Genomic DNA, 16,027 nt, shown 5'->3' with positions numbered 1-16,027 from the left:
TAAAAACTTTGCAATTGCTTTGATAAAAAATCTTGGTTTTTCCGATGCTTCGATTGAAATATGGGTTTTCAAAGAAAAGGCTTATATGGTCGTTTTCCACAAAATTGGCCATAACTCAAAAACGAAAAAAAAAGTACATTTCAAAAATTTCAGCGATTAAGGCTTATGAACTTACCTTCTCAAAAATATATTTTTGAAAGTTTTCCACTTATTGGAACGTAGTTTTTCAGGCTTTTCTTCACGAATTTTCTCAACGGTGGAAAATTTTCTGGAAAACTGTTTCCAGTTAATATTTTTTTTTATTTCTGAGAAAATTTGCATTCATTCTCATGAAAAAAAACTTTGTTTCTACGATGCTTCTTTCTTGAGTTATGAGTTTTCAAAGAAAAGGCTCAAAATGGCACACTTGCACATTTTTTACAAAATTGGCCATAACTCAAAAACGAAACAAAAGTACATTTCAAACATTTCAGCGATTAAAGCTTATGAAATAATCTTCTCAAAAATATTGTTTTGAAAATTTTCCACGAGTTGAAGCATAGTTTTTCTGGCTTTTTTTTACGAATTTTCTCAACGGTGGAAAATTTTGTGGAAAACTTTTTCCAGTTTTTTTATTCCTGAGAAAATTTGCTTTCATTTTCATAAAAAACTTTGTTTCTATGATGCTTCGTTCTTGAGTTATGATTTTTCAAAGTAAGTAGTGTCAGAGGAAAACAAAAAAAATCCAACTGAGTTTTCCGGGAAAATAAGCGACCCTGAATTTTTCTCAATTTGTTTTATTCATTTATTGATGAGCCCTGCTTGTGGAAAAAGTTTCATGAAAATCGGAGACCTTTCGGCCCAAACCCGTACGAAAATAAAAAAAAAATCCCCATAACATATTTATTATCAACCTGTCATCACAGACAAACAGACGTAACACTTAGAACAAATGTCGATCAAAATCATAGTCACGAGAACATGTACGCCAATGCTAAAATCGGTATGTTTGGCCGATAGGCCAACAGATGGCGGTAGTGTGCAAACTTCAAACATGAACAAAAACGATGCGAGCGCTGCGGGTTGTGAATCGGCCACCTACCTTATTTTTGAACCGACCGTTAAAAAGGTGGTCGATGGCCAATGATGAGAGTGTGACGTCTGTTTGTCTGTGCTGTCATTGTACAATATTTATTATCAAATATGTCTATCATGAATACAATAGTAACAAAATTTATTTCCATTCGGTTATTATTATCAAAGTATCAAAATGATAACAGGGATAATGAAAGTTGTTATCAATTTGATATTATCGAGTTATCCGACTTTGCTCGGGCACTGTATCTGATATATCAGTTTTATCAAAACTTCTGAACTTCTGACCATTGATTGCTCTATTAAAAATGAGCGTTATGAATGTTAGCCTCAAATGCCAATTAAACTGTTTGACTGTTATATTTATTCCTATCCTTAGTGTAACGAGTGTTGCATTTCATTTACTAACGTCGTCCATTTATCCCAGGTAATGTTGGACTGTGGGATCAAGCCCTGGCCATTCGATGGCTGAAAGAAAATGCCAAAGCCTTCGGTGGTGACCCAGACCTAATAACCCTGTTCGGTGAATCCGCCGGCGGCAGCTCGGTGAGTTTACATCTACTGTCTCCGGTCACGCGGGGTCTATCACGGAGAGGAATCCTGCAATCCGGAACGCTCAATGCACCATGGAGCCATATGTCTGCCGAAAAGGCCCTCTCGGTGGCAGAGGCACTAATCGATGACTGTAACTGCAATGTGACACTTTTAAAGGTAATTGATTCTTCCATAGACACGATTCTGGCTAATTGATAAACGGTAGTCTAATTAATGAGCATTTAAAGAAGGGGAATACCCTGTGTTCTTTCAAAAAGTAGCCAATAAAATAATTTGAATACAAAAATTTCCAATGAAAAATCAAAACTGAGCACTTAAAAACTTAATAGCCAATGAAAAAGTAATGGCTGCCAATAAAAATTGTAAACACTGATTGTTATTCATAAGATTTCAAGTGCTATTTTTGTTTCTTCTGTGAAAAATTTGTCACATTATAGAGTTTTCTGTTTTTATTGTAAAATATTTAATAACTCAATGATGACTTTTAGTTTTTTATTGCTATTTTTTGCAATTATTTTAGGGAAAAATATATTCCCAAATGTTTTTTTTAAGAAATTTCTATTACAATAATTGTTTGTGCTTGTATTTAATATGGGATTATTTTGGTTTTGCATAAACTAGCAATTTTTATCCCTTTCCTAGGATATGATCATATTTTCACCGTTGATAATCGTCAATATCTCTGTCACACACAGGACAATCCAAATTATGTAATGAATTGTATGCGAAACGTTGACGCGAAGACCATCTCGGTGCAGCAGTGGAACTCGTATTCGGGAATCTTGGGATTCCCTTCGGCGCCAACCATCGATGGAGTTTTCATGACTGCCGATCCGATGACAATGCTGCGGGAAGCCAATCTGGAAGGAGTGGAAATACTGGTTGGCAGTAATAGGGATGAAGGTAAGTGCAATGATTGATTTATTTACTCAATGGCATTCAATAGCAGGGTCAATATTAATTGATTTTGATATATGCCGTCATCATGGATTTATACTATGGCAGTTTTGAGAATTGTGTTATGTTAAATTGTTGGAGTTAGGATTCGATTGTATTAGCATCATTTGTGCCAGTCAAGGTGACGAATTTTGATGACAAACAAAATTGGAAATAAATTTATTATCATGCACTGCGGTAAAATTTATCGAAAACTATACACCTAATGACTAATGACATTGAACACATGATTCATAACCCATGATAATGAATGTTTTGAACAAAAAGTTCAATTTGAAGACTATTCTTGTTCAAAAGTTCTCAGGAGTTTTATATTTCAAATATTCGACATTACACTAAACCTTCAATTTACTTAATTTTATTTTTACAAAGTTCGTAAATTGAGTTGGCACGATTCAATGGGAAATTGTGTATTGAAATGATAAGCTTAGCGGAAATAATATGTTTTATTTCAAACTTGTGTAACTCTGTAGTTTAGTTAAAACGTATTCAATCTATGAAATATCAAAACATATTATTGTTCATACCTGCCATAAACTTCAGAATACTCCGGAATATAGTCTCCAGACCTACAAGCATGGTCTATGAACATTTGAAGTCTTTGCATAAGCAAAGAATTTCAGAGCAATATGCTGTTTTGATTTTGTTGTATTGTTGTGTTGCATTTGAAAGATGTTTTGAATCTTTTAACAATTTGGGTCAAATAATTTGTGCATTTGTTAAAGATTAAAATTAAAAAGTTCACGGGGGACACTTTTTGTTTATTTTCTTACAAACGCATACGTCGTTTTATGCTTCCAATCAGTGAGTTTGAAAAACGTTTATATAGATGGATCATTAAAATAACCAAAAACGGCCGCTATGGAAAGCATAGATAGCGCCACCGTAGTCTTGTGTGTTTGACAGAACAGCAATTCTGTCACAATGTTAAATCCCATATACAGTGGCGCCTTTGTTTTGATGCGGTGAGCAATGACAAAAACTACATTCAATGATTCATTGACGTAAACACTAGGTCACTGTCAAAGGAACCTGCTGTATACGCTAGACCTGAGACAAGACTCGCGAAGACGATCTTATTTTTCTGTGATTGCTGAGTTTTTTCTTATTCCACTTTGTGTTTATACCAATCATGCGCAAGCCGTTCAAACTTTCACATGAACTCCTTAGCAGAAAATGTTTGCGTTTGCATCACACCCAATCATAAATAACCTTTTGAGTAAAATTTCATGTCAGCAAATGTAGCTGACATAAGAAATAATTAATCTTTTGTTTAGATTTATCAGCAACTTTGGAAAAAACTGCTCCACCGACTAAGGGTTTCAATAACAGTTTATTTTGAATACAATATTTTTCACTTCTTCAGTTATAAAAACGGCAGGCTGCATTTGACGTTTCGTGACAGCGGAATCTGGGCTGCATATGACGTTAGTATTTTTCGTCTTCGCGAGTCTCTCTCAGCGCTAAACTATCCGAATAAATACTCTGCAAATCGGGTGTTTCTTCGAATAAGTTGGTGTATGTGCTCATGTCAATCCTTGTCTCCTGTTATAGTTCAAATATTTTAGAACAAACAAGCGCTGTTCGCATGTCCAACCAGTGTATTATTAGGTATAGAATGCATATCAATAAAAAATGCATTTTAGTCAACCCAAATTTTATACATGTCCTTCTAATCAACACAGACGTTTTATGATTCAGTTGTAAGCAATTATCATTGAATATTCTGAAATTTAACCAATCTCCGGTTTGATGGATCAACATTCTTCAATGCTTAACGACGCCCTCCTGGTGTGTCATTGTTCCGCATGTTGGAAGCAATCGTTCACGCAGTGTCCATTCTAGCGTCGGTGACCATCCATCGTCGTCCCGTATACCTATGTTTGCATAATAATGGCATGGATAGCATACAAGAACCAACTGTGTGGACAGGAGAACTTTACGAAGAAACAAACCAACCGTACCGCCGCACCGTGGGCAAAATTGGACCCGTATTTGGGGTTATTTAGAAGTGGCTGATTACAAATTTTGAAGTGATGCATATATGATGGGGCCTTCCATAGCCGAGTGGTTAGAGTCCGCGGCTACAAAGCAAAGCAATACTGAAGGTGTCTGGGTTCGATTTCCGGTTCGGGCATAGAGTATCATCGTACCTGCCACACAATATACGAATGTGAAAATTGCACGTGCTGAAGGACCGCGGATTCGGCATCGTAGCGTTGAGGGAAGTGTGTTGGAAGGGATCAGTGGTGCGAAAATTAAGTTACCAGAGCTGCGGCAACACACACGAGCTGGAAATAGCTTTTATAGTGATGGGTGATATGCTGATATATGATCGGGTGGTGGCCGATCAATGAGAGAATGTGCAAGTTGAGGCTCAAAGGCCGGTTCTCCAGCATAATATACGTGCACAGCCCTCACTCCGGAAGCACTGATGATGACAAAGACGTTTTTAATGCGTAACACGAAAGCGAGTACAACAGCTGCCCAAGCCACGACGCCAAAATCATCATAGGAGATCTAAACGCTCAGGTTGGCCAGGAGGAGGAGTTCAGACCGACTATTGGAAAGTTCAGCGCCGAAAACGGATTACGACTAATTGATTTCGCCGCCCCCAAGTTTGTAGCCATTCGTAGCACCTACTTCCAGCACAGCCTTTCATACCAATACACCTGGAGATCACCACAGCAGACACAATCGCACATCGACCACGTTCTGATTGATGGACAGCACTTCTCCGACATTATCGACGTCAGGACCTATCGTGGCGCTCACATCGATTCGACATCTGGTGATGGTTAAACTGCGCCAAAAACTCTCCGTCGTTAACAACGTACGGTACCGACGGCCGCCCCGGTATGACCTAGAGCGGCTTAAGCAACCGGAGCACCTCGAGGCTGCATTACCAGAAGAGGGTGAGCTGGATGAAGCCCCTCTTGAGGACTGCTGGAGAACAGTGAAAGCAACCATCAACAATGCAGCTGAGAGCAACGTCTGGTACGTGGGACAAAGTCGACGGAACGGTTGTATACTCGCTGAGGTTAAAACAAGACTGACATCCAGGTCGAAGGTGTTGTGTTGAAAACACTAGCAAAGGGAACCGACCTTTTAGTAAGGCAATAAGAACAACAACTAAGTTCAATTAGCCTGTAATTTATTAATCAGCAAGTTATAATTTATACATTAGATTTTAATAAATACTCACAACTTCGGTGTGTTTTCCCAAAGGAACAAATTGGTTCCTTTGCGCCCGTGCTGCATCTTGTTTTCACAATCTTTATTCTGATATGCATATTTTGACAGCACGGGTGCAGACATAAAACACACGAAGAATGACAGACACAAACATGACAGTGTACAGGGGTTCACAAAACATTTCTCACGTAACAGTGTTGCGTATTTGTACCAGCACATTAGTGTTCCAGAAGATTCGCTTCTAGAAGCTTCACTTCTAGAAGGTTCGCTTATTTGCGTATTCGATATGCGCGCGGAACATTCTCGATCTGAATGACGGCTGGTACTCACTGATTTTTGAACTCACTCGGTCACTCACGGTGTTCTTGGAACTCATTTGCGTGTGTTTTGCGACAAATTGGAAACAGCGTGGATAATTTCAGTCTTACTCTTTTACGGCTTGTTCCGTACGGAACAGACTTCTTTGTACAGCACTTCCGATATCTGAGCACATTTAAAATGAAAAGTTGCGTTGCAGAAGCCGCCACAAACGACCTCCGGGGCAGGCATGTTAATAGCACAACTGTTGCAGATATCTAATGTCACTCGAAATAGTATCACTGGTGGAGTTGCTTTTAACGCTAAAAAAAAAACACGATGCAGTTTGGCAGTTTTCCTTAGGGTTTTTCGGATTTGCGAATGAGAAGAGCAACAATAACGGGTAGTATATATTGACCAAATATATACAGGTGAGGACACAGTTTGTATAGTGCGATTTAAATCGGCGCTGATGAAATAGCTGTTTAATTATGGGCGGATGGAGCAGGCAAATTGTGTGAGTTTTGTTGGACGATACGCTACACACAGTCGCATGAGCAGTTCAGGTGGAGAGCGGCGAGTTGTTCTTGGGTAACCATAAATAGTCGTTGAAGTCAAATTCTGGTAGCGTGCAAGGCCGTCTAGGCATCAACCTTGCTCCTAATGCTCCGAAAGGTCACTGGTTACGTTTGTAGATCTGATACTCAAAGAAGTTCTTGTATAACCTTGAACGACCGTTGAACTCAAAACCTGGCGAAATATATTTTCATGAGTCTATGTGAGTTTAAATTTTGCTTATAATGCTTCGTTCCCAGGGAGTTGTTGGTTGACTTATATTACCAAGGCAAATTAGTAAACAGCTGACATAGCTCTAAGAAGGCTTTATCAACAAGTCTTTTTTTGTAGTGCATTTAATATTTATTTAAGAAAATTTATACTCACCTCACCTTGATAGGTACAGAGTAGCGTCACGCGATTGCCGGGCGTATTGTACAGATCCATCTTCGTCAGTCTTGGGCGATACTTCTCCAGTTGCCCCGAACGTTTAGGGTCACCAGGTCCTCTTCAGCTGCGTACAGCCAGTGTATGCGTGATCTTCCACGAAGTCGCCTACCTCAAATCGGATCCCCGTTGAATATTATTTTCGGAATCATTTCTTCTGACATTCGCACTAAGTGACCAGCCCACTGAAGTCTGCCGTATGTCACACATTTAATAATATTCGCATCTTTATACATTTTATGAATCATGCATCTGCAGCACTTTACGCTCGAAAATACCGTAGGCTTTCCGGTCTACCTCTCTCACCGTCTACGATTCGTGCCCGTAGAGAGCCGCCGAAAGAATAAATGTTTTATACAGGGCGTAGTTCGTAAAAGAACCTCTTCGCAGCCGCAACACGTCTTTTATCTTCGCGGGAAACGTCGTTGTCATATGTCACTAGTGTTCCAAGGTAAACGAACTCTTTAAAAACTTCAAAAACTACCTCAGCACCTACACCACCAACACAGTATTTTGTGCGACAGTATTTTGAACGCCAAATTCAGCAGAGTAATTCCTCTGTAATTGGCACACTCCAGTCTGTCCTCTTTTATGTAGATTTTGCGTATAAGGCCATCCTACCAGCAGTGTTGTTCAGACTCATTTCCCCGAAAATAACATTTTTCGAACTACGAAGTCACGAACTACTACAACCATGCTCTATCCTCCTAAGATAGAAAAGCAGATGGTTAAGCTTGAGTACTGCACACAAAATCGATCAATTTTGATCCCAGAGAGCCACAATTCAAGTTTCGGTGAAATGAAATGAGTGAGTGAGTGAGTGTGAATCATTTCACCGAAACTTGAATTGCGGCCCACCGAGATCGAAACTGTCGGATCCCATGTGCAACACTCAAGCCCAACCACCTCCCCCTCCATCTCAGGAATACAACGCACAGTTATAACAGTTCATGGCTTCACAATTCGAATTTCGGGGAAATGAGTCTGGTCAACACTGCCTACCAGTAGGTGGGCATTTCTTCTTCCTCTCATAGCATCAGGATTACTCGTTGGATCGACTGGTAAAGATGCTCGCTTCCGTGTTTGAGAAGCTCGACCGGGATCTCGTTCTTCCCAGCAGCCTTACAGTTCTTAAACTTGCGCCTTTTTAACCTCTCATGTGGTCAGTGAGTACACAGCTTGGTCGTAAGCATCATTGTTCATCCTGTTTCACGCTGAATTTCCATTTTCACCTTTCAACAATAGCTGAAAGTGCTTCTTTCACTTGGCAGCCACCGTCATTTTATCGGTCAGCACATTCCCTTCTTGACCATTGCACATGGCAGGCACTGGTACGGTATTGTGCTGTGCGCCATTGACCGTTGTATAGAATCTTCGTTACGGTTCATGCTATCTTGAGCTTCAGCTACCATACTTTCTTTATGCTGCCTTTTCATTTTGCGGTGGATTTTTTTTTCTTCGGCTCTCGCTGTCCTGTACCGCTCTCTGTTCTTTCGGGTATACTGCGATATTCTTAACGTCAGTCACTTTCACTTTCGTCTTCGTCGTTGGCAAGTGCTGCTCCGTTGTTGTCACAGCTTCGTGGTTAGTGTTCCACTGGCTGTTGACATTTCCAGAAACGTTGCAGCTACCCCATCACTCGTCAAGCGTTGGATATTGAAGTTCAGTGTTCGGTTAGTTTTGGAAATCGTGACGCTAAATAACCACGCCCGAATTTGAACTACAACGAGATAATGATTCGAGTGGATATTATGGTCACGAAAGGTCCTGTTAGGGGGGGTCTGTAGCCTTGAGGTTACGCTTTCGCTTCATAAGCGGAAGGTCATGGGTTCGATTCCCAGCCCCTCCACAAAAAACCCGTCCAGCCACCAGAAGAAGCCTCACGGAGGACCGTGCTTTGGGGAGCACATCCATCCTCCGTCACTATCAGATGGTGACTGAGACAAACTGACCCTCTTCGCAGGCAGCTAGCCTCACTAATAGCAGAGCTCTCTCCTACCTGCTCGGTGTTAGAGTAAAAGAGTAGGAGAGAGTGAAACTAGATGTAAATATAGATAAGTTAAAAATAAATCTGTATCGATAAAGAAGCTACAGATCAACTGAGTCCGGCACAGTAGTGGCCACGAGCACGGAGTGCCTATATGTAATTAAAAAAAAAAAGGTCCTGTTATTCATGATATCTGAGAAAAATTCCGTCCATCAACCAGCATGTATTGCGGCGCTCATTTTAAATCCACATCCAGCGGCGGCGGTAACGCGCAGAAGAAATGCGCGCAATTCAAACGCAATGTCAAAATTCAAGTAGGCTTCAAGGACGCAAATGATTCAAATTTGCTAAATCTGAAACATTTGGTAATTTTCATTATCACTACGACGGTATATCGACATTTTCAGATAATCAAATTACGTGGATTTATCTTGCAGAGCACAATAATCTATTTTGGACCAAGGATCGCCACTTGGGTGTCGCCAGGTGTGTTATAACTAAATTTGAATAAAGCAAATGTCATTTTGTATGACTGAGCTGTGTACAGGATAAAACATGCACAACTCGATATATTTGACATTTTTTTCCATCTAGTAATCATGCATCTGATTCTGATTCATCCGCTTCTAGGTAACTCCGACAACCGGTCTGGTTTTGCCCACTGTGCGCCGATGGTCGCGCCGGAGAACCAACAAAAACCGGATGGCGGAGCAATACTATAAGGAAAAGCACATAAATTAATAATGTTTGTGGGCAATCGATAAACGTGTATACGAGGGTAAAAGAGCCAATGCCAGCCACCACTAGCCGTGGATAAGTAACATTCGGATTACCTTAGAAATGGCGTGTCAGAAATGGAGATTTGGTCGATCGAATCTAAATGGATTCGGCCAAAGGGGGATCGACCCTGAGACCCGGATTTGCACAAGGTTACCCGTGCAGGTATAGGCACATATGTCATTAGGTCAGAAGAAAAACGTCTTGTAATCGGTGTTCAGAACGGAGTCTCGATTTTATTGCCTTTTTCATGCACCCACACATGGGCCTTGGGTAAACAGCAGAGGAATTATATGATTCAGAGCATATCGTGGCGCGGTTGGTTGTTTGAAATTGCTTTTTCTTAATGGCTTGTGGCTTTTCTGGTTTGAGCAACTCAGAAATAGGCAATGTTGATAATGTGTCAGGATTCAATTATGTATAATCATTGCAGGGGTATCTGTTAAAGTGAAATATGATAAAATTATTCGATTTGCTGTAGTTTTTTTGGTACAAATTGTCAAGTTTCAACATTCCGCGTCGAATTTCAAAAACAACGATTTGGGTGGAAATTACTTTCTGGGCGTTAGGTTATAGATTTTGTTATTGACATTAACTTCAAACATAATGATAATTGCCCAATTTTATGCAGTTCACCAAGTCTAGCCGAACAGTGGAATCTTCATTTCAATTTCTATCGATTGTGATGAGTAGAATCGCATGATCCAATGTACATAAATTAACCCACGATCTGGTTTCTCATTTCGGCCTGCTGGAAATCGATAAGTCAAGCATGTTTTCAATTTCCCACGCGTATTCTGCCTCCAACGTGTACTGCATTTCCCAACCTAAGTCCACAAGCCAACAACAACAGATTCTTGATGTTGAGTGCATCGTTCAATAGAGTCGAGGGAGAGCTCAAATATGCATCGTCGTGAGGCGGCTATGCAATATTTTGTGGGTTGAAAAGCTGGTGGAAATTGGTTTCGGTTCCACTTATCTCATCTTTCATACTCTCCCTTTCTCGATAGACTCGAGCCCAATGTAAATCCTAGCTATTAAGATTGGTTTCTCCATTCCAATTTTTTCATTTCTCTATTAGTATCATTCTAAAAATTACATTTCTTATAATTGAGTGTTCTCGTTGAGTAACACTATCATCCTAATTTGATAAACCTTGATTTAGCCTATATTCACATTTTGTTAACAACATATTGCATTTAATTTGCCGTAGTAGTTCAGATTTTTTACAGGTGAGTTGATTTCACCTTTCATATTTTTAAATTTTTCAATAATAGTTCTCTCTTCATCCAAATCAGTCTCCCTGGAATTTTCGAGAACGTTCTTGATTGAGAATGCTTTCGAAATCCTGAGTAACTTGATTTTCAATTGGACCATTGAGTCCTAGATAAAAATTGTGCGCGCTTTCAACACGGCTAAGCAAGTTTTTAAGCTTTTACGCAACTAGTTAGTAATAATTTGTTTTCCTCTTTGAATGCCGGAATTGGCTTCTGAAGTTTTTCCAAATTTTGGTAACTTCCAAAAGGGCTTAGCGCCAAGGTTCAATTGGGAAATTTAATTTTCAAAATTTGTGTGTCTCAAAATATAATTTTCATAGCAGGATCGCGAGTGCGTTGAAATTCCCTTCTCTTCAGACGGACCAAGAGTTCAAAACCATCGTCTATAATCACGGATTAGAATTTTACTTCGCTTTTTGGTATTGCAATGCCAACAACGGTTTGAGAGCGATCAATATCAAGTTTTGTTTGCAAAGAAATTCCGCAAGAAACAGCAGAGGAGAAACGGGCCCGGGATATATGGAAGCACACCACCAAACGCGTCGGCGATCGCTTCGAGACCGGATTGCTAGGGAAAAGGTTGATCCACGATTCCCGGACAGTTACACAGAAGCCCTGCGAAGGATAAAGCAGCTAGAAAAGCGACTCACGAAAAACGAGAAGTTGCGGGGAAACGCCTACAGACAGATCGACGAGTACCAGCAAAAGGGGTATACAACAGCTCTCCACCGCGGAAGAGCTGAACGGTACTGCCTCCGATCAGGTCTTGTACTTCCCGCTCAACATCGTTCAAAACCCAAAGAAACCTGTACAGGTTCGCTTCATCTAGGACGCCGCGGCTACGGTACAAGGAATTCCCCTGAACTCGCAACTGCTAGCAGGACTGGACATGCTAGTTCTGCTGGTAAAAGTTCTTGCTGGTTTCCGATGAGCATCGCCTTCGGCGTCGACTTAAAGAAAATGTTCCACCAGCGGAAGATTCGCGCCGAAGTTTAACAAAAGCAGCGGTTCATTTTACGAAAACATTCGGAGGACCCACCGAGCATCTTTCATAAGTAGGTGTTCAACCATCCATCCCTACCCATCCCTCAGCATTCGCAAGGACGTGGCCAGGAAGAACAAATTTACCAAATTCCTTTCTCGAAACCCCTCTGCTCCTCCCGTCGCTCCCCTAACAATGAACAGTAGCGAATGCCGTAACTTAGCACAGCCCATCAAAATGCATTTCATAATCCATCCCAAACCAAGCATCCACAAACCAGAAGAAAAAACACGGGCCGCGCGAAAAGAATTCGATTGCTGGAGCCATCATAGAGCACTCTCGAGCAAAACGCGCGAAAAAGTAAAAAAAAAACTCCACAAATTATCTTCAGAAATAGGTGAACACTTTTATCAATTTGAAACATACCTAATAATAAATCTTCGAGCTGTTTAGTAGATGAAAAAACTGAATTTAGTACTATGCTATTTAATTCCATTAGAGTTCTAGTGGAATTTATTTTTATTCTTTATTTTAGTGTTTTTAACTTACAGCTAGTTCAACACTCGTCAGGAGAGGTCATCGGAAACGGTGCCTCCTAAAAGTAGAAGAGGACCCTTAGTGGGTGCCCCTTTCGAGCCCAACCAAGGGGTCTCGCCATTATACAGTAAAGATGTTTTAGCTACATTGCTGGACAGTTGTCCCGTCGTAGTTATACGTGTAACACCCAGTCTTAGGGGCCCAGATAGCCGTAGCGGTAAACGCGCAGCTATTCAGCTAGACCAGGATCTTTTCGGGTTGGAAATTTTCTCGACTTCCCAGGGCATAAAGTATCATCGTACCTGCCACACGATATACGCATGCAAAAATGGTCATTGGCATAGTAAGCTCTCAGTTAATAACTGTGGAAGTGCTCACAAGAACACTAAGCTGAGAAGCAGGCTCTGTATCAGTGGGGACGTAACGCCAGAAAGAAGAAGAACCCAGTCTTAATTTGAAAATCCTAATTGAAAATCTTCGCCGAAGAATGCGAAACCTCCCTATTCTGAAATAATTTGATAACCTAATTGTGTGTAACTACCGAGATTGTCGGTAGCCCTCATCCTAGTGATGTTCACATTCGAAAGCTCAATAGAACGAAACCACGATGAAGTGGCTTTTGATTATTGGCTTGGATTGTTGGCTTAGATTTGTTCGTACAAGTTTGGTAGCTTTTAGGAAACCTACTAAAGTTGACACGGTGGCCGCATCATTTCCTAGGGCGTTGCGAATACTTCCTGAAATTCCGAATGATCTTCGGGCTGATTCGTATTGCGAGCATGCACATATAAAGTGCTCGACAGAGTTCTGAACGCCACAAATAGAGCATATCCGTTTGAAAGGACCACGTCCCGCCATGTTACGCGAAACCCGTGTATGCCCGGTTCTCAAACGGGAGATGACTCGTTGATCGTGGAAAAGCGGACAATCGGCCCAATTTTCGGTTGAGATCTTGATTTTCCGTATGTGTGGAGCGTAGGACTGAGCCCATTCAGTACCCCATACGCTCTTGAAGGTTTTCGAAATCCATCATTTAACGTCATCGAAGGGAACCGTTTCTTCGAAACGTGAAGAAGAATGGCCAGTACCGGCAAGATTATCGGCAGCTACATTTCCGGGTATCCCACAATTTCCGGGGATCCATGCGTAGATTGTGTTCGGAAAAGCATTTTCCAGCGTCCCCTGAATCAATGGATGTGTAGGCCTTTCAGATTGCAAGGCAGCAACAACGCTTACTGAATCTGTAAGGATTACTACTGGCCGGTCGGATGGTATGGTGGCTGCTGTGAAAATAGCAGCGGCTTCCGCGGAGAAAACGGAGCTTATACGAGGTAAATTGAGGCTTAGTGAAATTTCGGGGGCCGAGACTCTCAGGCCAACGCCGAGATTGGAGAGTGACCCATCGGTGTAGCGTTTTTCGTGTCTAGGATACTTGGTATGTAGCCAGTCGAGGACGGTAGCCCTAAGGATCGATGAATTATCACCTGTGCGAAATTGATTTACAATCGTATTGTCTATGTTTGGTTTCGATGAGTGCCAACAAATGTCTCCGTACCAATGAGCCTTGGCCACTGGGGAGAGCTCCACGTTGGCGGCCGTCCGAAGGACTCTGCACCCTTCAAATAAGATAAAGATCCTGTCGTCTCCAGATGTTTTTTCGGTAATAGCAGCAGCTTTTCTGCATACAGTCGTGTAAATGAAAAAGAGGAAGGGGAGAAGACCTGTTTCAACGCAGCTTGAGTCCGCCGGAGTTGATGGAAGTAATCCTGATATTATACGTATGTATCGTGGTTTACGGGAGCGAGAGTGCTAATGAGTCGGTCTAACGCTATGCAAGTGAGTTCTAACCCGTAGCCTGCTATCAATTATGGCTTGCGCAACCCGGAAGCGCACCGCCCGATTGTTGGTTCTGTGGGGTCGTGAGATCGTCCGGATTATATTGAGGCGGGTTTGACAACTCTGCTTCACTGAGTCAAAGTGATGCTGGAAGGTGAGCCCATGGTCAACAGTGACTCCAAACACCTTGACGGTTTTTTTTGTTAGGAATAACTGCCCCGTTAACCACTATTGGGACGGGGTTTCGGTGGTTGGATGGACACACGTGACATCTAACGCTTTTCGATGCAGACAGCTCTAAGCCAACTGCAGAAGCCCACTTGTATACCGCGTTGACAGCTGCTTGGGTTTTGATTCTGACACGAACTGGTGTTTTCCCCCAAACGACAAGCAGAATATCGTCAGCGTATACAAATACATGTATGCCATCGGGAAGGTAACTAAATACTCCGTTCATTGCCACCAGAAATAAGGTGACGGCTATCACAGAACCCTGTGGAACGCCGGTCTCTTCCCGATATGATTCAGATAGGAAGTCGCCAACAAGAACTCGGGAAGAACGCTTTTGCAGAAAATTCTGAACGAAACGCATGATGTGCCCCGATAAATTCCATTGGACTAGTTGACGGAGCACTAATGGACCCCATGTCCGGTTGAAAGCCTTCGATAGATCTAGGGAAACGATCTCGGTATGCAAGCCGCTGGAGTAAGCCGTTTGTAGGACATCGCCGAGTTGGGAAAAATAGGTTGAAGTCCCGTGTCCTGCTCTAAAAGCATGTTGTCTATGATCCAAGAGGTCGTGAGATTCCAGGAACTGTTTCAGTCGTCGGTTAACCATCCGCTCCATCACCTTTGCACTACAGCACTTAAGTGCAACTGGCTGAAATTTTGATGGGCCACGGAAGTCACTGTTGGTTTTCGGTATGGGGACAATCAGGCTTTCGCTCCATTCTGACGGAAAAGTGTCCGTGAGCCATATTTTGTTGATGAGATCTAGGAGTTGTAGTTTGCCGGAGGGAGGGAGGTTTTTAAAGAGAGGATAACCGATCCCATCTGGGCCAGCAGATTTGCCGGTGCTGCATTTGATTGCGAAAATTAGCTCACTGAGAGTGATTGGATTGTTGATTGGCGCGTTATCATCATCATCAGGAACGGAAAAATCGGCCACAGAACTGAGACTTGGTTGAATACGGCGCTTAAAGACATCGCTGTAGCTATCGATGGCTGCTAGCTTTGCGAAATATTCACCTAGAGCTGTTGCTACTGCTGGGGGATCCGATACATCTGAGCCTTGAATTGTGTGTTAGTGGTGTTGATTTACGCTTGCCACTGAGAGCATTTATTTTGCTCCAGAGGTCAAAGGAAGTTTGTGTTGGATTCATGCTGTCCAAGAAATTTTCCCAGCTGGCACGCTTGGCATCTGCAATTATCCTTTTACATTCCAGATGTCGCTGCCGATATAGGGTCAGTGCATTCTCCTTGTTGGGGTGGTCAATGGGAATACGCTTAACCGCGCGTAGGGTTTTCCTCCGAGATTAAACTGCTTTCCTG

The 16,027-nt window shown here is 41.8% G+C and overlaps 1 protein-coding gene across 8 annotated transcripts in view; it reads left to right on the top strand.

The window, feature by feature from the left end:
- Positions 1-16,027, top strand: part of LOC5575867 (acetylcholinesterase) — a 120,470-nt gene that overhangs the window by 63,590 nt on the left and 40,853 nt on the right. For all 8 annotated transcript variants that reach the window (XM_021849077.1, XM_021849098.1, XM_021849092.1 and 5 more), the window contains 2 exons: positions 1,502-1,785; positions 2,325-2,532. In XM_021849077.1, coding sequence (XP_021704769.1) covers positions 1,502-1,785; positions 2,325-2,532 — 492 coding nt within the window. The remainder of the gene's footprint in view (positions 1-1,501; positions 1,786-2,324; positions 2,533-16,027) is intronic.

Source organism: Aedes aegypti, chromosome 1 (genome assembly GCF_002204515.2).
Source record: "Aedes aegypti strain LVP_AGWG chromosome 1, AaegL5.0 Primary Assembly, whole genome shotgun sequence".
In the NCBI taxonomy this organism is placed as follows: Eukaryota; Metazoa; Arthropoda; class Insecta; order Diptera; family Culicidae; genus Aedes; species Aedes aegypti.
Note: the sequence above shows the minus strand (reverse complement) of the source record. Positions and strands in the feature narration are given on the sequence as shown.